Source organism: Cololabis saira, chromosome 20 (assembly GCF_033807715.1).
Source record: "Cololabis saira isolate AMF1-May2022 chromosome 20, fColSai1.1, whole genome shotgun sequence".
NCBI lineage: Eukaryota > Metazoa > Chordata > Actinopteri > Beloniformes > Belonidae > Cololabis > Cololabis saira.
Window position 1 is genome coordinate 20,927,083 of NC_084606.1, and position 24,541 is coordinate 20,951,623.

Below are 24,541 nucleotides of genomic sequence, written 5' to 3' on the forward strand. Positions count from 1 at the left end.
ATGGCAAAACTATCAACCTAAAGTTTTATAATAATTTTCTCACATTTCCAGCGACGTCATTATAAGATTGAGATGCTGCCAAGATGTAGGAACTAAGATTTATTTATCTATTTTCAACAAAAAATTGTGTGTTTCTGTACACAGTTGTAGTAGTTTTATCTGCAAGCAGTTTCTAAGGTCGACTGCACTGTTTATTCATTTTCTCTGAAAACATGAAGGCATCTCTACAGTGGGCGTGGCATAAAGTGAAAAAGAAACTATCCAGACCATAGACTGCATTAAGACTCCAGCCGTGTTTTGAGGGGTTATAGCTGAAATGTGAGCATTTATTTACACTCTTGTAGCTGCCAGTCATCCATTTGAAGGTAGGTCGAGAAATGATTCATTAATTTCTTCCTGCATCTATTCTTGTCTAATGATCCAACTTGTCATCTGTAGAAAATACACAGCAGGTGACTTTTACCTGGAAGGAAAATGTCTTATTATCAGGACAGAGGCTATACAGGTTCGATTTACATGCTATTTCCTCTGTTTATCACAAGATGTTGTAAATATTTCATTGATTATTGTATAACTGAATATTTCCCTACACCTTCAAAGACAGGTACCATGGGCTGGTAAACCAGGGATCAACCTGTTACCTGAACAGTGTTCTGCAGGTGCTGTTCATGACCAAAGACTTCAGAGAAGCACTGAAAAGGTTTGCCGTGCAGGTTCATTATAACCTAACGTTTAAATCAGCAGAATAGGAGTTATTCTGTTCATTGTAGTTGTCTGTCACTTATTTCAGATTGTGTTTACTTTCCTCAGCCCAGATGCCAAGTCTCTTGATAGTCATCTTAATGAGCTCTTTGAGGACTTGAAGAAAAAGACGACTGACACCTATAAAATCACAGAGAAGCTGGGCATCACAAGAGGTAGGATACAATAAATGTTCCCTTCACGCTCCAGGAACAGAGTTGTTCCCTAAAAGTGGTTTAAGCTTTAAAACTATTTCAGTATAAAAAAAGATTTCTAATTCACACTCAATGTTTACAGTTAATAGATTTGTCATATTTTCACATCAGATGATGTTTATTCCTCCATATACAGCCAGCTGGATAATTTGTATTGACTGCAACATTCAAAATATCAAAGAATAGTCACCTCAATAAATACAGCTTCAGATCAAGATTTACACATGATTCATTCAATTTTATCACCATTTAAACAAATAAAATTGATGAAATAGACTGCTTATCAAATGCACTTGATTAGTTGAATATCAGCAATAAAACATTTCAAATTTCTTAGAAATCAGAACGTGTCAAGATAGTCACTATTGTGGTGCAATTATTGATGCCAAGTTGCAGCAACAACAAGTAAGTTGTAGCTAAATCTCTCTAAAAATGCTGAAACCAGTCCGACAAAAAGAGTTAACAAATAACATTGTAAAGCCATGGACAAAATGAACTTTATTAAATCAGTCAGATGAATCCTCACATTTTCTCAGCATTCAGGTTCTGTTATTATGGACCAGATGGTTGGAAGCAGTAGAAAAGACTGCAGGCACCTTACTGTTAAATGTATTCACACATCTGCCGTGAAAACTTGCAGTCTCTGATGAGAACACATAAGTTGTTCATCCATCCATCCATCCATCCATCCATCCATCCATCCATCCATCCATCCATCCATCCATGTTTATCCATTCGGTTTTTGCCAAGTGGATTCAAGAGAGTCTATTTCTTGTCATCCACAGACCACAGGACTTGTTTATCCTGTTTGTTAGCGCCTGAACAGCATGGACAAGTGCCAAACTAAAAGCTATTCACAGAATTACTCAAAGAAAGACCAACATGAGACAATATTGAATCAACTACGGAGTTTCCTTGTAAGAAGTTCTCAAATGAAGTGAACTCATTTCTGTGTTAACTTTGACTCGATGCCTCTTTTACCTCCCCAGAGTTTGTGCAGAGTGACGCTGCAGAGTGCTTGGAGAACATTCTGAGCAATGTGTCCACTCCTGAAGCTTCACAGGTATAGGCTTCATGTTTAATTTCACAGATCCACGAGTTCAGTGAAAACATGATCTTACGAAGCTTCATCTTGTCTTCCTTAAGTTGTTCCAGGGACGGCTGACACAAAAGAACAAATGTTGCAAATGTAAAACAGAGACAAACACTGATGATCCGTTTTGGAATCTACCTCTTGAACTGGTGGATAATCGTGGAGACTACAGTGTGGTAAGAAATGACATCTTAGATTATTTTGCATTTATTTAATCAACATGGTAACGCAAAGCTATTCACAAGTAAGGACCATATTCTTGAGAAAACTACACAAATTATTTTGACCCCTTCCATAATGATCATATTAGCATGTGAACTGGGAAAGTTTGGGATTAATCTCACTGCCTACTGCACAGGGGAAGGAAAAAGTAAGTCAAATCCTTGGACTTAAATGGTTTTTCTGCATTAATTCACTCCAGAATGAGATCACGTTTTCATATAAGTTTCATATAATAAAGAAACACAATGTGCTTAAGCTGATAACACACAAATATTATAATGTCACACATCAATAATCAAGGCACCCATTACAAACTAAACAGGCTGGTTGACAAATCGAGTGATCCTATAGACTAATTTACTCCTCAAAAGCTAATTGGAGTGAGTACACACTTGGATTCTGACTAATAATCAAGTTTCAAAAGCTTTGAGTGGTTGGAGTCGCTTTGATTGATAAAAGGCACTCAGGTTTTAAGTTTCCTGTCTATAAGAAGCAGCCACTAATATGAAAAAAAAAACAACCAAAACAAAAACTGATCACAAGGAATTGATCTATAACAGCTATATAGCTATAACAGCTCCTGAATGAGGATCCTGAATCATGAGGTAAAAGCTTGAAGAAGACCTAACTGGACCCAACAAACATCTCTATTCATAATTCTGGCGTGTGAAAATCATCCAATAGGCAGAAAAAACAATTGTCTTCAATTTTCCTTGTAGAGTCACTGTGAAATTTGAATAACTTGAATAATGTTTTCGTCGTCAGCTTAAGAGCTTAATTTTTGTCTATTTCTATGTCTTTAAGATCAGATCAAAATTTTATGGCAAATTAATGCAGAAAACTTTTCTTTTTTTTTGGCTCTGTATATTGAAGAAGTGGAAACAGAAGCTGAAACAGCGAGTGAGGAGTTTAAATCCTGGACAGGTCATCAGTCCCTCACAAGCGTAGAGCTTGTAAATATTTGCTGTAGCCAGAAGGCCTAACTATTGTTTTAACTAAATGCAACTTTACAAGATCGCCCCAATTTTATATTTAGAAAAAAGAAGAAAAAAAAGAAAAGCAGATTTGACATGAAAACCTGTAATATTTCATGTGTTTACTGAGATTTGCAGTGTGTTTTCTTCTGAGACAACTACCTGTTTCATCTTTCAGCAAATTTCAGGGTAAAGTAACGAGTGGTTTCTTTTCAGCTGAATGGCATTACCAAGTACTTCAGTGAGTCTGAGGTCAGCGGGCCCGACCAGTTGTACTGCGACTCTTGTGAAGCCAAAACCGATTCTACCATTGTAAGTTTTGATAAATTACACTTTTGAGTTTTCTCAATACACTTAATGATTTTGCAGTGAATGATGAATTCATAAGAATGATTTTTAAAATAGTTTTACGTCACATTACACATATTTTTTTTTTTTTTTTAGAATTTGCATTCAAACAATAAAACAGCAGAACAAGAATTATTAACTTAACATCTTTCCCGGTTTAATTACTTGCTTAATAATCTGTTGTTGTTCACATGTTACTTCTGCTTCCTGTCCTTGTTGTCCTCCATACTTCAGTTTTTCCATTCTTTTTGGAGTTGGAATTTCTGAATTCTGAGGAGAAACTTTCAAGTTTAACGTCTCTTTGAGTTGAATTCCAGCTCATAAAGACAGAGGAAGATCACGCCCCTGATCCCAAAATCCAGCAAAGCTGCTACCTGCATCAAACAAACTAAACTCTCGGCTAATTTGACTTATTTATAATAATTCTGTCTTATTTCATTCACTTTAACTAAAACACACACACTTCACTCTTATATGTATATGTATATGTATACATAATATTGGTCAATGCAAAGCAAAACAATAGAATGAATAAAGACATAGACATTCAATACATAGATTTGTTAATAAGAAATGATTGAATCAATATTACATATGAATTATTAGTGCAAAGTAAGATGAATGACCTTAAACATAATGTGGATTGGGGTTGTCTCCCAGAGATGCCATCAAGGCCCATCAGTTGGGACCTGAGGAGTTTGGAGGCGGGTTTAATACCGCAGCATTTTTTGTTTTGTTCATTTAGCTCTTCAGAAGCAGTTTTTGTGAGGATTAAATCAGTCTAGAGTTAGCTTGAACTTTTCTAACAAGCCAAAACCAACTCAGGCATTTTCTCAGAGCAATCCCAAAGAGCACTAATGGGAAGGCTAAGCAACCACATCAGCGTAGAGCTCCACAATTTCAGCTACAATGTTGTTGTTGTTGTTACACTAACATAACATTTTAGTCTTTTTTCTTTTCCTAATTGTGCTTTTCACTTCACAATTGTTTGCATGATTGAATTTGCTGTATTTGTCTGTTTCAATTAGAAATGTGAAATAAGGCATCACCCAGATGTTTTGACACTGCTGCTGAAGAGATTTAAGTTTGACTACAGTTACAGGGATTACATGAAAATCCAACGCAGTGTGGCGATTCCCTACTTACTGGAGATACCAGCAGATGAACCCAAGGTACACTGGATACTTTATTATCACTCATTGTTTTCATACTTCTGTAGCTGATTTCTGTCAAATTTGTCCATCAGAGTCAGACGTATGAGCTGTACGCAATTGTGAATCACCATGGTAATCTGAGAAATGGACATTACACAGTAACAATCAAGTCTCAGGATGATGAAAAATGGTATGACTTCAATGACAGATGGGTCACTTTGGTAAGAATTTACTGTTTTTGTTCAGAAGAATATCAAAACTGAGAAAAGTTATTTCTTATGAACACATGACTGTTGTTTTCATACACAGCGCTCCTATGAGCCTTTCCAGCTGGATTTCACTGAGACGTAAGTTCTCACCTGTCGTTCACTCTCACCACATTCGTTAAAAATAACATCAGTTTTATATTATTTTTTATATTGCTCCCATTAGATCCTCAAGTGCTTATTTGCTGTTCTACAAGAAAAGTAAGAGCATCTTTTACACTGGTGTATATATTTACTGACGAGGTTTCTGACTGTTAAACTCTGTCTAAGCCTTTTTTTTAAATAACTGTTTTACTGGCTGCTCTTGAACTTTCCAGTTTCGGCTGAAGAGGCTTCTGCTGAAAACAGTACGGATGTGTCCGCATCTGAAGCCCCTGAGCTGGGTGTCAGTGACAAAAGTGAAAAACATGAACACGAAGAAGAAGAAGACACACAAAAGGGGAAGGATGTGGAGACGGCAGCTGTCAATCATAACAGTGTGGAGACACAGGAAACTGAAGACAAAAGAAGGAGAGATGTTAGAAGAGACCAAGAGGAAAGGCCTACGACACAGCCAAAGCTTTGGACGAAAGCAGACCTCTATTACAATCAGGAATTGGTTGATGTAGGAAAGAGTCAGAGCAAACAGGAGACGTCAACATTTACTCACGAACAGAAACTGGAAAGCAGTAGCACAACACCTAGAAAACACGAGCAAGAGAGAGAGGAGAATGGAGATGTTAGAAACAAACAAATGAAAACAGATAATGAACATTCACAGAGTAGACATGTGGATGTGGCCAATGATGGAGGTGATAATGATGATGCAGTCCAACCCTCTGGAAGCTTAGATTCATACAGCACAAATACAAATACATTTAAAGATCAGACTTCAGGAAAAACATCTAAATATCTTATTGTAATAGAAAAAGGACATGAAGGGGGATCATATATGATACCTAGGAAAGAGGAGCAAAGGACAGGATATAGTGATCATCAGAAAACCGAACATAACTTTGAGGATGAAACCAAAAAGGATGTCAGCGACAAATTAAATCACTGTCATCCTACACATTCTTCTTTTGAGCTGAATGAAAAGAAGAGCGAGAGTAAGAAAGATGATGGAAATGTGAACACAAGAGGACAATCAGACAGGTACCGGGCTAAGGGAGCAATGCCTCAAACAAATGATCGATTAAATGATCCAGAATCTAGACAGCATCTTAAGCAGAACGACCCAGAGAAGCGATGTTACCCAAGACACAGCAGTTTTCAGAGTGGCGTCAACACAGTAACCTCACAGGTAAAACAAGTGGGTGGAATGGCAGATTGTGCTCAAAAGACAGGTAATGTGGCATCTTTGACGCGTAATTTTCAAAACATGAGTTTGAAGGAGTCGCAGAGACTCAGTATCAAAGACAGAAATGGAAAAACAGAAAACATTACAGGGAGACAGGGTGTAACAGGGTCAAATCCTGGAAACACAGTCTCACCTCCTGCACAAGTACAATATGAAGAACCATCTGATAGAAGAGGAGGTGTATGCAACTTTTTATCTTGTGGTTCCCATCACAAAAAATACTGAATCAGAGTTTGGGGACAGAAAGAATCAAACAGCAACATTTAACCAGAGTCACACAGATTTGATTTCAAATGTTTTTACTATATTTTTTTCTTTAATCACTACATTCATCAGAGCTGGATAATGTAGATACTTACTAGGGATCTGAATCACAAAACTGTGTCATTAAAACCCGTATGGAACGTAATGTAATGTGCTCGATAAGTATCTTATATGGCAACATGTTTCTGTCTGATTTCTTACCGTAGACTGCTGTCAACTGTCTCTAGGAAGAAACCAGCGCAACTATTTCTGATTATTGAGACCTGCTTACAGTGTTATTTTACTCATTTAAGACAAATAATCAAGCTGTGTGGTGTTTTGATTTATATTGTAACTCCGATGTGACAAATTTTAACTGCAGGGTATAAAGTATGATGTGGGCAAAAGAAACCAAACCAAATCAAAGACAATGTAATCAATACTGACTTAAAAGATGAATATGTATATATGTATATTTTCTTTTATTTCAGAATAAATGTTGACTTGTTTTACGCTGTTGTCACCAACCTTTGTCACTGCCGCCGCCGGTACCGATTTATTATTCTGTTGATTTATGATAAAGGTGTCACAGTTCAGAGCAGAGTTCGGTGCTGAGGATCCCAGTCATGAAGTCATTATTTACAACTTCTGCTTTACAGCTTCTCCATCTGACTTTCACATGTCTTTCTCACATATCCGGCTGGTCTATCCACACCTGAACTGGAATCAGTTCCGGGAAATATCTTTAAAACCCTCCCATCACACACCCCACCCTGAAATAAATCACCATAAACCGCTTTTACTTTACTGATAGCAGTGCTGACGTAGTAATCAGGACAATTTTGAAGCAGTAAAGCTAAAATAAACAGTTGAAGTGAATAGACGACACCACATGATCAGTAAAACTGAGGGGAATTTTTTCCACTTGTTGGATGTGGACATTGACGCTGTGACTGTTACAGATACAATATTAAATTCTGTGTGGCCAATATGATACTAAAAATAATAGCCATTTATCCAAAGATTAAATGTAGTATTACTAACAAAGTTAAATATTGTATAAATTAGAAAAAGAAAAAAAGAGACAGAAAACAGGCATTCAAAAGCAGGAACACAATTCTGCTAAAAACAGTACAAAAGGAAATCCTGGGCAAACGTATAGAGACTGATGGTCAAAGCTTTACCACCAATGATCCCTGGAAAATGCGAGACACTATACAAAATAATCATAAAGTTTACCCAGACTCAGAAAAGTGTCATCACTATAAAATCTACATAAAACTAGGGAACTGAATGACTTTTATTCGAGAATTGAAGACCAAAGCCAGGAAGGACCTGGATGCTATTTTAGAGCTTCAGCTTCCTGTAAACAAAGGGATGACGCAATTAATACAACAGAAAAATCTTTGAAAGATCTCGCTGCAGTCTCTCTACATGTAGGCTGTTGTCACACAGGAAGAGAATGTAGTGTCAGACCCATGGGATCAGACCTCAATACTTTGGGGTCACTGAGTGTGGTTCAAGTTTTCATAGGGAAAACTAAATGGTGCTTATCATCCACCCAGTGCATACTGTTAATTTGATAAGACTGATACCAGAACAGAAGCATTAAATTATAGTTCCTCTGGGAGTTTAACAGTAACCTCTGGTAACTCTGACCACACCCTTTTCATTTTGGTACACATCCGCTCAGGAAAGGTGCAGTAAATAGTGGTGTCACACCCACTGAAATCCCCAAAGTTTTTGTGTGATAGCTTTCAGTTTCTATCTTGCTATTACAAGAGGTCACATAAGTGCAGAAGAGAACTCTGGTCTGTTTGGCTTCACTTACTCATTGAAAAAAACAACAAGATAACAAGCAAAAAGAGAGGTAAATGAACAAAGTAAAAAGTGCAACACAAAATAGTATTGCAATTCCTAATTAATTATCAGTGTGGTCCTGAGAACATTTTGTCATCTTTTTGAATCCAGTCTGACTGAAATGCATTTATGCCATCACACTACATTGTCCCCATTCTTTAGCACAGTACCAACAGTGGCTCTGTACGCCCTCATGTGGTCAGAAGTGGCATTAATACATAAAGCAGCTTTATAGAAAATGGGTTAAATAGATGATTTAAGTTTATACTCTAATGTATTCCTTAATTTAATGACATTAAGAAGCAAATTTACTGGCAGAAAATATTTTGTTTCAATAAAATATTCAGAATATTACTTCATTAAAATCCTAAAAATCCAGGATTAGGAAGGCATTCTGTACTAAAGAATTACCTTGCAACAATAGAGTGTGTTAGATACACAAACGAAAGAATAAACACAAAGGATTATTTTGTTTAAACAATCTATGTGAAAAACAGCCTTTACACAGAACCAATTTTACCAAGATGTTTTAATTGCCTTAAAATAATCATTCACAACGTGTGATTTAATCCCTACAAACTAACAAACCCACATCAAATATACAATGTACTAAAATTTTACTTGGCTCATCTGCAATTTTCCCTGAATTAGAGGTCTGACAGGAGACAAAACAATACATTGAGGTCATCTTCTCTGTCTGACTCCATTGGGACATAACTAACTTCCAGAGATTTTTTTAATTCTTTTTTCTTGACTTCATGGTAAAATATTCCACCTCATGTTGAAAAAAGGGTTAGGTACTTTAGAGTAGCGCCCCCCATCCACACATTGCTGGCATCTGTGTCCAAGATGAACAGCGGGTTGGGGTCTGGGAGGGTAAAACCACAGTCTTTCCTCTGTAGCTTAAACAAGAGTGAAATTATGCAAAAGATGCCACGCACAAACCGCATGTAGTAGAAATCCAGTCAAATGAAGCTCCCTCAGATTGGTGGGGGTCAGATAGTTTGTCATTACATGCACTTTCTCCTCCAGCAAGCTGATGCTCTCTCCCCCAGTCCTGTGCCCCTGAAACTCCAGCTCTCTTCTGCAACTGTAGGGCCTCATGCAAAGACCAGCAGGGCTAACACACATCAGGCAGCCGGGAGAAAGTCCAGTCCCAATATGCAGGAGTCGTGCACTGCTGCTACTCTATCACCTCTGCTTTTCCATTTTCATGTTCGTGTTCTTGTTCTTGGTCACTCACTCACCTTGTTTCTATGTCTCTTTGATCCAATCAGACTTCTGCTTTAATTCTATACACATTCAGTGCCTAACATCTACCTTCCAGGTTAAGATTCATGCAGAATTATTGCAGTTCCTAGCTGGGGGCTGGTTGCAAAATAAAGTGCATCTCCTTTGATTCCAAAGTTAAAATGTCCAACTTCAGAGCAGAAATAAATATATTCACAGCCTGGTTCAAAAAACCATTTGGTCTCATTCATTTGATTACACATCCATGACCACTCTGAGGTTCTTTGCTAGGAGATGTTAGGAGAATTGTATTATTTATTTTACAACTGACTGCATAAACTGTATATTAATGGTTAGTAATTATCTTTAATATTTTCTTAAGGTGCATGAATGTGTGTGAATGTGTATATCTTTTACCAGTCCTCTTCAAAAGTCTGATCTATATTTTATTAACATTTAAATTCTTGATTCTGACAGAGTCACCATTGTGAAACATGAAAGGACAAGGCTGATAGAAAGACATGACAATGATGGGTGTGATTTGTCTTACAGGTGAACCGTGTTGGAGTAAAAAGGACAGATATGGATTAAAATGATTGTTTTTTTAATTTCTTTAAATTCATCTTCCTTGATGATGCTGTATTGTGTCTGTTGTGTCCCAGATAAAAAGATTTTCAAGAAGAAATAAAAACAAAGTCATGCCACAAGTGTGTGTGAAGTGATCTGGAAGACCGCTAGATGTCAGCAGAGTTTAGCACAACATAGAGAGCGACCTCAGATTTACACACATTTAACAAAACAAACCCTGGGGAAGAAACTCAAACCCCAAGTTTAACATGATAAAGACAACCAAACGGAATATTTTCCCACATGCCACAACACGGATGAAATAAGTGTTGGAGCAGAGCAGTGGGCGCTGTCCTTGGTGCTGATCTGTCTTCCTGGGTGGTGGTGCTGCTTAGCTACACAAACACTACCGTACTTTATAGTAAATAAACTATATACATATAACGCTTTTCTAGTCTTGGTGTCAATTCAAAACTTTTTGGGAAGAAGTCACATTGATCCACACACAAGAGTCCCATTAATCTATAAGGATCTAAATACTGTTGCTCATGAAGTTGGAATAAAACTTTTTTTTAACCTCCTCTCATGACATGATTGTAAATAAAAAGAGGAATGTTTCTGAGAACAAAATTATTCAAACTTTATGGCTAACAGTGTAAATTATTTTCTATTGAGTTATGCACATCTCCATTGGGTTGGTTCATCTGAGTTGGTCAATCACGTGACTCATCAGAAACGAAATCGAAAGAGTACATTTCTAGAGTAAATATCACATCCAGACGTTGGACAACAGCAGTTTTGTCGGGTCTCGCAGCAGAAACCAAAGCAAGCAACATGAGTTCAAACACAGAGAAGTGTTTCAACCGCTACGACCGCACTTTCACGATTGTGGATGAAGAGGATCAATTAGACTGTAAGTAAGCCTGCGTGGTTTTGGTTTTCCAACATCGGATCAGAATTATACTTCAGCTAATGCATATGTAATTTATTTGAAACTGATTTTGAACTATGGATGATTAACATTTGCCTTTATTATATTCAATGCCTAACAAAGGAGCCTTATGTGTCTGGTACATTTGCGTTTGTCTTCTCAGTTCTGTGTGAAGGTTTCTCGTCTCCGAGAGCGCGGATGTCCTGTGGTCACGCTGTCACTCCCACATCTCTCACCAACTGGTGCCGTCATTTGTTGGAAAACGTTAGTTATCACTTCTCCATCATTTTAAACAATATATATCCACGAACAAGACTTTAAAATATCACCAGAAAGATGTTAAATCTGGAGCAGAAACTAACTGCTGCAGTTAGTTTCGTTTTCCCGAGCAGTGCAGCAGTTATAAACAAAAACTGAGGTTTAATTCTCTCCAGTCTGACAAAGATGACAAATGGCAGATCAATTTATGTGATTAGTTGCATGTTTTTTCGACACAACTAAACGTGCCCAGTCCGTCTGTTATGGCATTCTAAGACACTGGAGTAAATGTAGGAACATTTTTGCAACAGAAAACAAGTGTTGACTTTAATTTGATGATGAAGTCACCAGTTGTGTGGATGGTGACACAGCTGTACAGAAAAATACACTTAATGACTTAACATTCAAACTTTGCCCATTAACTGAGTTTGGGGATTGTTTTTAAAAAAAAGTATGAAGTGATTTTTCTTTTGTTACATGAACATTTCTGATGAATAAATGTGTATCAATGTTTCCTTAAAGGGGGAAAGCAAATTTGTGTGTGCGGTTTCTGGTTGTGATAAGGAATGGCCTTACGTGGAGGTTCGTAAAATGGCTCTCCTGACCCCTGAGGAAAGGGAGTACTTTGAAACAACAGTGGGCCTCAATGCTTCCAAAGTTTACTTTGACTTCAAATCAGTAAGTATCTAACTGAATATTCAACATTTCCTCACCTTTTTGAAAGTCTGATAGATGTTTTTTGATTGTAACTAAAATAGTGAAATGAAAGGAAAGATATTCTCAGTTTTCATTTTTCTTTCACAATCCCAGTGTCCTGGATGCAAATTCTCAGTGATGAGAAAAGATGAATCAAATCTGAGTGTCTGCTGCCACGTTTGCACAGCAAGGAAGGGACGAGCTTATGAATTCTGCTGGCAGTGTTTGGGGGAATGGAAAGGTCCACATTCACGGACAGACCGCTGCGAAAATGACAACTGCTTCAACGTGGCACTCAAAACACTGAAAACCTGTCCAGATATCATCTTTGAGTCTGTGAAGGATGTGAGCGGATGTCCCTCCATCCGGGCCTGTCCCACCTGTGGCTCGCTGCTGGAGCACAGCTCGAAACAATGCAAAAACATTTTCTGTCCTCGATGCAAAGTGGAGTTCTGTTTTGTGTGCCTGAAAGTCACTGCTGAATGTTTGGCAACAAGTTGCTATTATGTGCCGTGCTCCAGTGGTGTCGCCCCCAGACAGACCTCTATACCTGTGTGGCAGAGATAATAATGTTAGCAATGTTAGACTGGCCGATGGAAAGTATAAACTGCAAACTATTGTGCCACAAATCCAAGTTCAAACTTCATGACATCCTTATATACATGTTTTACCTTTTACCATCGCTGTCAGTTACAGTTGACTTAAAAACGGCATGTTTGTCTCAAATATTAATACATGCTTATTTACAGATTCTCATGTCTCAATGTTTCTTCAGTTTTTCTTGTGAGACTGGTATTAAGAACCGTTAACCTTGCAGTAATTTCTATTATCCGTGTTTATCCGTGGAAACATTAACCTTGCAGATATAATCTTAGTGTGTTGTTGGTGAGAATGTTGCTTTCAAATACATCTTTCCAAATGAATTGTGCAAATTCTTTCACATAATTTTCCAATACATGTACTGTAACTACTTTAATGTTTTCTCATCTTTCCATAACAAGCATTTAGCCCAAGGAATTGACATATCTTATCATATTTATCTAAGTGTTGTTACCATATGTTACATATATTTAACTGCTCCTTTTTATTTAGTGCACAAGGAGTTGCATTAGTTGTTTAATTAGTAGGTTAATAATGTGTTAAAATGTCAAATTGATATGAAGACTGGAATATAACATATGAAACGATTTTTAAATAAAGTTATGACATTATATATCATTTGCAGTCATTTTCAAGTTGGTTTTATTTTTATTTTGTACATATAGATATTTTTCTATAGAAAAAAGTTCAACTTGACTTTGTTATGGGGGACATAACAATACAAAAGAAACTTTTCCTTCCTTTATAAGTTTCAAGAAAAAAAATCTGTTTTCCTTTTTATTCAAGGAAACATGAAGGGATAAAGTGTGAGCCTTTGTGGGTGTTTGTCCATATGTGTTCCAGCAGTGCTCTGGAGGGCCGGTCCGGGCCTAAATCTGATTAAATAAGTAAAATTGAATTCATAAAACTTAGATCTAATGCAATTTGAGTTTCAGGTCTTTAAAATTCCTAGTTTAGAGTCCCAGAGCAAATCCACTTTATTTAGGTAGAAAAACTGTGCATGCCAGTATTTAATGTGTAAGTATTTCTGTGAAAAGAACAAAAAATTGAATGTATGTTTGCAACCTGTAATGGCAAAGAGAACGTGACGTTTTAACTGATGTGGGAAATTTAGAAAGTCTGAGAAAAAGTATGTTGAGGACTATTAAAAAAAAAATTAAGGCTGTTTAAGCATATTGAGTAATGTGCAACACAGTGTTGACTGGTGAAGGAACTTTGAGAACAGGAGAAAATATTAATAATATCCTGATTTCATCTTCATCTGCTGACCAGTGTTATATTTAACCATAGCAACCACACAAAATACAAAACATTAATTTTGTTAACAGAAGACTGAACCCCCACACCTCTCCTCATCCCCAATCTATCACAGGTACAAAATTACCATAACAACATGCCATTGACAACCTTTATTAATAATAACAAATGTACTGTAAGTGCAGTAGTTTGACTGTATGAGTCAAATAAAATAAAAAAATTCAACCTGACATCAGCAATAAATGCGAATACAACTAATAGTAAAAATGTAAAACTACTACTATTACTTCTACTATCTATTATTATAGAGTATAATACAAATACTACTACTACCACTACTGGCCTGGTAGTAGCTACTACTACTACCTCTACCAATATTAACAAAAACTATCTATCTCTTATTATTATTATTATTCTATTATCATTATAGTTGTTGTGTTATTTTGCACAGACTACCGTCCTAAGAAAACATAATTGAGGATCAAATAGAGTGATATAACTAAACATTACATTTAAGTTTAGTTCCCTCTGTCAACAAATGCATCAGTTAAACACATCGCAAGATTACAGGTCTCGTTTCCCTCCACCGCCTCATGGTAGCGCATAAATGCATCCCCTCTCGCAAAATGTGGCCCCCATTGCTAGATGAGGCCCTACGCACAGTGCGTGGCCCTGGGTGGAGGGATCATGACTTGGGCTTTTTATTTTCTCCTTTTTTATGCAGGGACAGAACGTGGGTGTAGTTATTGAGTCAACAACAAACTTTAAACAAAGTATTTTCAAATGTGAAGCCACTTGTGGCAGCTAAAGCAAGACCCAAACTGAGCCATACAACAGGACAACAACCTGAAACACAACAAAAAATCTGCACCAGAATGACCAAAAACAGAAGACTCAGTGTGTCAAAAAGGTCCAGTCAAACTGCAGACCTCCAGACTTGATTTGAACATTTATGCATAAACAAATGCCCACTTAGTTTTTTTATAATTACATCAAGGCCCAGTGCAACATATCATATGTTGTTGTTAGCCTTAAAATAACATATATCATTTTAAGACTTGGTGGGAAACTGAAAATGTATACCTTTCGAGATAGTCAAAACATGACTCCAAACCCCAACTGAACAAATGCAACAATATGATGGATACCACACTTTATTAGCCAAGAAACTCTAATACCCGTAGCCTGATTGGCTGTAGATAGAACTGAAGTCTCCACTAACACAAAACATTAACGGAACGTTTGGCAACCATAAATTTACTAGCTGGTGCCGAGAGATGACATTTTCCTATTTTACTCAGCATTACTAATCCATCTCTCTCATCCGCTGTTGATGTGATAAAAGGAAGAACACAATTATGATATTTCAAAAGCAATCAACAGGCATTTATTGAAATATTCAGCTGAATGGAGACACACTCACCAATAGAATTACAGCGAAAAACACATAGCCATCCCTTTTCCTCCCTTCCATGAAACATCTAGTTTCCATTGATAACCTTGAGAGGAGCTGATTTTCTCTCAGTTATACAGGGAGTCGTTTTTCACTGCGGTCAAGCCAGCCGTCATTCGTACTTACGTGGTCCGTCAGTGGTTATATGTGTTAAACGACTGCTAAACCTTCTGTCCTGTTGCACACAGTTCTTGAACAATAGTTATATTCATTAACTGGACATTACATGCATGCAGTAATTTTCCATTAACCTTAGATGCTAAGCAATCCCTGTTATAGAAGCAAAAACAACTATTTGAATGCATTAGCAAAGTTGAAACACAACATAAAATTGATTGTTTTCACACACATTTATGACTTTTATTCTCTCCACTGGGGTGTTGCTCCTGTTGCCAAACTGCAGTTAAAGTGCAACTATCTGATTATTCTCATAAGTAACATTATATAAAACGTTCTACATGCAGGTCATTTGATGTATTAAAATTCATAAGTAATACCATCAATTTACCACCAAACGTGCTTCAGAAACAGGAAATAGATGAAGTTTAATACTGAACCTGTTTCTGTTTGGAACCAGCTGCTGAGTCACGTGACTTCTGCAGGCTTTGACTTCTTTAGGAAAGTCTATCAAGTTTCGTAACTCTCTTTTTCTGCGTGGCTCTGGTATCGGAGAAAGCTGCTCCGAGTGACACGAGTGACGAGACATGTTTCCGATTGTTGTGATTTATTGGGGAAAGGAGATGGTCGTCCAGCTGCGCGAGCCTGAAGACCAGCTGAATACCGTGACGGTGGCGGAGCTGAAGGAGAGGATTGCAGAGACAGTTAACCATGAAAACTCAGGTACAATCACTTCCCTTCACAACTTTACCTGCACCAGGTGCTTGAGGGAAACGGCTAGAGCTGGCTCATTAGCATTCTGTGCCATTTGAGTCCCCATGACATAATGTGTTATAGTTTGTGTAAAAATGGGCAGATACTTATTTTTAAAAGCTTCTCTAAATTGTTAACCCCCCTCTACCATAGAACACAATGACATGTACCCAGGATTAATTAAATTAAAAAAAAACCCTAACTTTAGCCCAAGTAAACTTAACTGTCCACAATCATATTTGCTCAATTGCAGCCAGAAATATAAGTAATAGAAACCAATTACATTCTACAATTGTCATTATTGTTGTATAGCTTTGTTTATAATATTCCTCACCAAATGTTATTTTTTGTAATTAATACATTATTAATGCTTAGTTAGAATTCTTAAAATATGTTGTGTCTCTGAGCCGACTGTCCACCCTGTTACCTGTGTTTTTTTGTAATAATTAAATAAAATCAAAAGATAATAAGCATGTCTTTGTGGTTACTTGCAGGGAATACTTTGGCAGAGTGAAATCACTTAAAAATTGTGCCAAATTCTATTGAAATTCGTGTTTATTATAAAAGAAACATGTTGAAATTACATTGTGCCTTAAAATAGAGCAAATCTTTTTTCAAGATAATACTTTACACTTCAAATATAAGGGACAATTTAGCTCTTAAAAAATGTAAATATGACAATAACTGTGTATCAAAAACACTTGGTAATAAACATGAGAATGTCCTGTACTGGAAATTTGTCCAGTACAGGACATTTGTCCATGTCACATGCAAAGAATTTGGTAAAATTATTAGGCCATAATATCCTGAGCTGGACCAATATGTTTTTCTTATAATTTAAAAAGCCCTCCTTCAGACTAAATAATAAAATTGTGAGAATTTAAACGTTTTTGTTAGAAAGTAAACCATGATGAAATGGCACAGAATAGTAGTAATGACCCAGATGCAATGATTTACTCCAATGCACTACGTAGCCTCGCGTAGCCTACATATACACTCATGCATATATTGTTTCATGAAGAAAAAAAAGAGATCCATTTCATTTTCTACAAGTTACACTATGAAAAACAGAATAACACCTGTGGCGATCAAGGATCAGTACATGTTGATGTGTTGCTCCACTTGTTTGGCTGTTTCAGGCTGTGACCTGCTCTGACACGCAGCGCTGCTTTCATGGCGTTTATGTCACCTCTCCCGCTTCTCTGTTTAGGACGAATGCATGTAAAGAGCCTGCGAGTGTACTTTAATGGAAAACATCTGGAAGAGGAGTCCAGCCTGCTGTCTGATTGTGGGATAAAAGCCGGTTCCACCGTTCAGACTCACGCTGACCTGATGGCTGTGAAGAACCGGCGAGTAGACTTTAATGGAAAACATCAGACAGAAGACTCAAATCTTTTGTCTGATCACAAAACAAAACCCAATGCCACCATTCAAACACATGTTACAACCTCTAAGTGTCACTCTCTTGATCAACCCTTAGAAAAGGATAAGAAAGAAGTGAAAGTAGACAATATGACTTTCAAAGTCATAAAACTTTTGGTCCCAGCAGTCCTATTGTTTTGTTTTGGGTTTTTTCTGAGCACCTTCTAAATCAAGTTAGAGGAACAAAATCATGCCCACAGTATTTTGTCCCACAGCAGAAGAAGCCTCCTGGGTTAACAACATTCTAATATCAAGTAAAAGACCAGAACATAGGAGTTAAATTACTGAGAAGATATCAGACACAACATTGATTTATGCTACTCTGAAACTGAAGGGAAAGTAACTACATAAGTTCTAAATATGGCTGCTTTAAGACTTTGACAAATACAACAGAGTGCTTTTTAATGTGTTGCATTAGAATAAGCATTTAGTAGCCTGTAACATGTAAACTATTCAGATACCTAATTCCTGAGGATGATCCTTTTTTTCAAGTTACATGAACAGCATGAACCAGCACATGTAGTATCCCTGTCGTTTTATTCTAGTTGAAGCTGGTTTTGCGATCTCAAAAAAGTTGTACTTTTTGTAAACATTTATAGAAAATGTTGAGTAGGTGGAATAAATAGAACAAAGGTATGCAGGTATTTGCAGGTATTTTTCTTGGTGTGTTACACATTAAGCCACATTTCTACTTTGAACAAGTTCTCAGTCTTTATATTGATCGGTGTTCCAGGATACAGCTACTTCTGTTTTCTAAAGGTCATCAGATTTTTCCATTTCTTCCCCTGCATGAACCAAATACACTTATTTCCACCTCTAATTTGCAGCTATATTATTTTCTTTAGTCAAATTAAACATTTATCTGACAAATGCATAAATATTCATATTAATTCAAAACTGAACATTTCCAAATGTGCCTTTATATATGCATGATTAAATAAATAAATGTGTGATTTATGGATTTAATTTCATCAACAGAAACCGGTTTTCAAAAGGAGCTTCTTGGCTCATCACTCTTGGCCAGATATGAAACATAATTAAGAAAAAAAGAAGACATTGCTTAATTTTATTCATAAATGGGAACAAGTGGACCTGCAACATCTCTCAAAATTCAAACAGAAGAAGAGCTGCTATACTTCTACATCACAGCAGGTTTGAATGCAAGTAAAGTTAGTTAAAATGAAATAGTGTTAACGTAGACAGCAGCAGAAGTATACCAGGAAGCCCAAATGGGAACAATTAAGGTGAGAATCTGTGACTTTGGGAAGGAAACTGTGATCAACCTCTGTAACACCAACGGACAGATAAAACAAGTGATAGTTCTGCAGCTGAAGATCATCCAGAACCTTCCTGAATAAAGTTTCCTGAGCTAAATTCTGTTTTGTTTATAGATAACATCTGTTGTTACTTACAGACAGCATCCCAACATCAAAAGAGCTAAGTCTAGTAAACAAGAAATATAAAGTACAAAAATAAAATACCCAAGCATATAAATAATCCATCCTAAACTTGTGAAGGGTGAAAGTATCAAAAAATAGATTATTAAAGAAGAAGTGAGAGATTACCAAAACCCTTATTTTCGACACTGGTATCAGATTAACATGTGACCTGAATGATGGATGATGAATTGTCAGTTTATTTATGAGATTCACAAACATTTGAATCTGTAATGTTTTGATAATCCTTGCTTGTTGTATTTTGTCTTGACAACTTGATTTATTTTTACAATAACCACTTAAATGATTTTATCATAACATTTTTAAGTTTAACCTACAGTCTGAAAAAAACGTGGAGCACAAAGCTGCATCCACTCAGCAAAGCTTCCCTCTCAACTCACGTATAGATCTCATCTCCCTGCTGATCCATATCAGTTATGGACCAGTCACTTTCTTTATAAAATGTGCAATAATTTCCTTTGTGTTGGTGCTTGGCTGCAAAGTGGAAATCGCCACAAACTCCAGCAATGGACGTTTTGCGGAGGGTGTGTGGTTCACTTGGTGTTTGAGTGGATCAGATTCATAAAACATTAGCCAACCTGGACATGACCAGCTTTAGGATCATCATACTGCCCCATGGGTTTGCACAGTGGACACTGAACATGATGGGTCATGTCTTCTTACCCTGAATCTATGACTTGGGAACAAGGTGGTTCATGGTCAGGTACAAAGATTTTTCCAAACTTCTCGGGTCAAATCTTCAGGCAAGCTTGGAAATGTCAGGCTTTTTGTTTTACACAGTCTCACTGTTGTTTTCCTATGGATTGAAAACAAATGAATAAGGATTTTCTGTGATTTTTGTTTGTCTTTGTCATTTCTCCACCTGATGTGAAAGCAAACCATGATGAACTACTAGCGTACACAGTATTACTGTGTTGGAATCAACTGTTCAGGAAAAGCACATTTGTTTGCACGAGCGCATGCAATATTGCCAAACTTCACTTGTGTCATGATGTAGGGGAATATGAATTGTACCGACAGTTTTTGTTGTTTTTGTTTTTGTGTTTTGTCCGTGAGCGAAAGCTGTTCTCAGTCTCATTAAACATTGTTATTGAGTGTCCAGCAGGAGGTGCTGCTTATCAATGTATTTAATGTGAGCGAATATAGCTATTCTGTCATTATTACAATTTCAAATGAATAATATACATAGCCTGCAAACCATGAACTAATACGAATGAACAATATTAATTGAAAACATAACGTATGTACATGGCTGAAAAGCTTTTGAGAAATGTTCAGACCTAGATAATAATAATAATAATAATAATAATAATAATAATAATAATAATAATAATTCTGTGACGTGACTCCGGCAGTCCCTCATCATACCTGCAACCAACTGTAAAAACATTTTAACAACAGCAGGAGAATCAGAAGAAGTTTATTAAGTGTCTCAAAATGGTAACCATCAAGGTCAGGGTTGAGACGTGGAAAGAAGAGAAAATGTTGATTGACTTCTGCGACACCGAGGAGCAGTTGCAGAAGATGACGGTTCTGCAGTTGAAAGAGAAGATGGTGCAGAAGTATCCTTCGATCCTTGGGAAACGCACCCACACACGACCCTGTCATAGACCAGGATGGGCACTTCCAGCGCTGTGAGGAGGATTTATATACTACATTGTGTCATCTTATGTGAATGCTTCACATAAGATAGGTTAAAAGAACAGAAGTATTTAGAGCAATGGGGTCAGTGAAAAGTGAAAGTAAATTGTGAAGAATGGCTGTTCTGTGTTGAGTTCAGGAGCTGCTCTTGGTTATGTTTTACCACTTCAGGTTGGACTATTAAGAGTCATTATTGTGGAAAGTGAATAAAACTAGAAGTAACTGCATTAAAAAAAAAAGAAATCAATTACTTGAGGCTATTTAGCCTTTATTGTCCTCTTCTGGTAACAAATGAAGCAACAACAATCAGCATATACAGTATTAACATGTTTGTTTTTATTGTATCTAACTCTGAGATTCTCTGACTGAAACTGTTCATTAGACTTATACTTACAAATTCTTCATTTAAATCGAAACACAATGTAAAAGACAACAGAGGAAAGCAGAACACATTGCTGAATGTTGTTAATGAAGATGAATGAACAAGCATGCAACATTTTGAACTCTACAGTTAACTTTCAAACATTGTGAGGATGTGGTGTGTGTTCAGCGTCTGAGCCAAACAGGTATGGATGTTTGTCTTGGAGCCACTCCATCACTGCAGGGGATGAAGTAGGAACTCGTCTCCAGACATGCAGGAGTGAGTTTCAGACACACAAAGCAGAACTCCACCTGGCAGCGAGGACAGAGGATGTTCTTGCAGCCCGTCTTGTCGTGCTCCACCTTCTGACCACAGGTGGGGCAGGCTCGGATGGACGGACAGCTATCGACTCCTTGCACCTGAGTGAGGGAGGTGTTCTTGCAGATCCTGAGGAGTTCAAGCTCATGGTTGACGCAGTCGTCATTGTCGCAGCGATCAGAACGTGGAGCTGGACCTTTCCACGGCTTCAAACACTGCCAGCAGAACTGGTAAGCTTTCTTTTCTGCTTTGCACACGATGCACTCCACGTTCAGATTACTCAGGTCTTCTCTCTCGATGTAGGTTTTGCAACCAGGACACTGTTACAAACAAAATTTCAGTGTTAGACTACACAAAAACCTGTCTTTGTTGTTGTTGATCCCACTTTCAACACAGAAAAAATGTCCCGCTCATGTTAAATACAACCCTGGTACTGGCAGCAACCACACAGAACTAAAGCAATGTGAAATAGGGCATTCCCAGTGTTACACCATAAGGTTGTAATCTGACCACTGGGAATAATTTGTGTCTCAGTGTCTTTCTGAAGAATTCATCAGAATGTCAACTGAGCCATCAGACCAATAAATAATAAAGGTTTCAATAAACTCATGAACCAAGTAGAACTCACAATTCACAAATTGACTTGTAGTTAAGTGTTAAAAGGAAGACTAAGCCTCACCCTGCCTATTTGTGTTTTTCCTGCTCTCTGCACAATTCTTCATGAAACAGTGTGTTACTTACTGATTTAAAATCACAGTACTCTGCAGCAGCTATATGAGCGATGTTCTCTTCAAAGTGCTGCATTTCTTCAACTGTCAGCACTGCCAGCTTGCGAACCTCTTGATAAGACCACAAAGCATCACACTTTTGCAGGGTGCCTTCCAATAGAGCGGGGCATTTAAATTTGTACTGACCCTGAAAAGACAAGATGTGGGCACTGATCATCTCTTACGGGCAATTTTTAACCTGCACAAAGTCACAATTTCCTGCTACTTTGATGCAACAGAAACAATTCTGAGCAGAATATTGACTCAACATCGACATTTTATGGCACACTATTATTATTATTATTATTATTATTATTATTATGACTGTTATGATTATGATTATTATGATTACAGCTCTTTTAATGCATTCTAACAACATCTGTCTTGGACATGGGTCAACAGCTATGGCTGTCAGCTGTTTGCTTGTAGGTAGTACTGCAGAGTGGAAAGTTTTTCTTCAAGGAATATCGCTGCTGGTCCCCACACAAAATTAATAACAGAAGCAAAACTGAAATGAAACAGTGGAGGTGTGGGCCAAACAGCAAACAAAGAGAGCATATACATGAACAAATGGAAATAAACTGAAGTGAGCTTTGGCCCCTCACAGTCCAAGCATGAATAAACGCAACAAAACACAGATAATCCTGCATGCAGTAATGAATCAAATATAACCCTAAATTAGTTCAGAGTTAGAATAATTTTAATGGAAACTACACCAAATAAATGAAATACTATTGACTAGCTGTAAAAAAAAACATTCATGTACTGCTAATGTTTTCCACTGAAACATTAAAGGGGTACAGTGTTGCTCAATAACACCTGGACTGTAACTAGAATTGTTAGAAAAACTAGAATTGAACAAATTTTGCCAATGGGTGCCGAAACTTTTGCATGCCAATCTGCACAGTTTTTCTTTTTTCTTTTGAATGGTCTCTTAAAAGGAAATTGGATAATAAACCATAGTGTTATCAGTTGTGTTCGGCCACACCTCTGCCACCTGTTGGTCAGATACTAGAAGTGGCCTGTTATAGGGCTTTGTGTGGTCAAATAAAGCAACCTTGAAGTGGACTCCAGACGTGTTGATACTCTGATACTTTAACTTCCATCTCCATAACACAAAGAAATGTGTGGTTATAACTGTGTGGCCACAGTGCTGTTATATGAAAGCAGAGACGTGACTGGTCACCTGGTCCAGCAGGCTGCGGCACCAGCCGGTGAGGGACTGCGGGGTGACGGCGTGGCCGCAGGACATCTCTGCTCGGAGACCTACGTCTTCTTCATCAGGGGCTGGAGGCAGAAACAACACTGAAACAAACATTGCTGCAAATAAACTGCACATCTAATGTGGAGAAAACCCGAGTCAGCCTGTTTCCCTCCATATAAACCAAGTTTTAAACGCTTTACTTTGTTTTCACATCACATAACCGCAATTCATTTCAGGGCTAATTACCTTATAACAATATCATTTTTAAATTATTTATAATCAGTGCTTACGCAGAGGGTCCAGAGCATCAGGCCTGTTGACAAATTTGAGCGTCGTGTCTCTGCGATCATATCGTTTTTCGTCCAGATTCGGTTGGCTCATTTTGGACGTCTGCAAAAGCACCTGTCCGATCTGCAAGTCAACTGCGCAGCAACTGCTGCTGTGCTACTCTTAAAGCACAAAGATCCGTTTTTACTTTCAGTTTCTCACGGATTTCCAAGAAGTCACGTGAATGCAAAAATACCAGGCGGATGAGCTTATTTGTTTTTGCGCACAGGCGACTCTGTGGCAATTTAAGTTTTATTTGTCGAGGAACATTAACTGTATTTGTAACATTTCATTAGCCTACATGAATTTCTGGGAACTCTACCAGCACTTTATAAAATGGGAATTTATTCAAACAAACAAACAAGAGCAACAGCAGTAACTATACATTAGCAATGTATTCAACCATACAAAATTATTATATAGAATATCTAAAAGACAAAACTAAGAGTGTTTCTATATATGCTGAACATTTAATTAAAAAGAGTCTTCCATGTAATATTTCATGTCACTCTTTAGGGGGTCTTAAAGAGTATTGCAGTTAGTTAGTTACTACCCAACGGAAGAAAATTAACATTTTCAATTTAGAGCGTCTATTACAGTACAAATATGCACTTTACAGAAAAACAAATCATGACGGCCGAGCAAAGAATAAAGAATGACAGATTAAAATAGCTGATTAAAAGACACACCCTGGTCACATGCACACTGCTGGGAAATAAGGTAGTTT

General features: G+C 37.3%; 1 protein-coding gene and 2 long non-coding RNA genes across 3 annotated transcripts; 2 read left to right on the top strand and 1 right to left on the bottom strand.

Annotated features, from left to right (window-relative positions):
* The first annotated feature begins 218 nt into the window (after positions 1 to 218).
* On the top strand, positions 219 to 1,089 carry LOC133420736 (uncharacterized). The gene is made up of 4 exons (XR_009770618.1): positions 219 to 365; positions 439 to 505; positions 601 to 700; positions 816 to 1,089. It is a non-coding gene; the product is annotated as an uncharacterized LOC133420736 (long non-coding RNA).
* Positions 1,090 to 1,796: 707 nt separating this feature from the next.
* LOC133420614 (uncharacterized) lies at positions 1,797 to 5,071 on the top strand. The gene is made up of 4 exons (XR_009770610.1): positions 1,797 to 2,019; positions 2,103 to 2,225; positions 3,462 to 3,557; positions 4,622 to 5,071. It is a non-coding gene; the product is annotated as an uncharacterized LOC133420614 (long non-coding RNA).
* A 16,116-nt stretch (positions 5,072 to 21,187) lies between these two features.
* si:ch211-212k18.15 (uncharacterized protein LOC563681 homolog) lies at positions 21,188 to 23,925 on the bottom strand. Its single transcript, XM_061710014.1, has 4 exons — positions 23,778 to 23,925; positions 23,470 to 23,570; positions 22,258 to 22,431; positions 21,188 to 21,836 (listed from the first exon to the last, which is right to left on the bottom strand). Exons 1-4 carry the CDS (start codon positions 23,866 to 23,868, stop codon positions 21,384 to 21,386), a joined length of 819 nt encoding a protein of 272 aa, XP_061565998.1. The 5' UTR covers positions 23,869 to 23,925; the 3' UTR covers positions 21,188 to 21,383.
* Between the last annotated feature and the right edge of the window lie 616 nt (positions 23,926 to 24,541).

Coding starts and splice junctions, on each gene's coding strand:
- si:ch211-212k18.15 (XM_061710014.1), bottom strand. CDS start 23,868: ATGAGCCAACCGAATCTGGACGAAAAACGATATGATCGCAGAGACACG. Junction 23,571..23,777: donor TGATGCTCTGGACCCTCTGC/GTAAGCACTGAT, acceptor TTCTGCCTCCAG/CCCCTGATGAAGAAGACGTA. Junction 21,837..22,257: donor AGTACTGTGATTTTAAATCA/GTAAGTAACACA, acceptor TGTTTGTAACAG/TGTCCTGGTTGCAAAACCTA.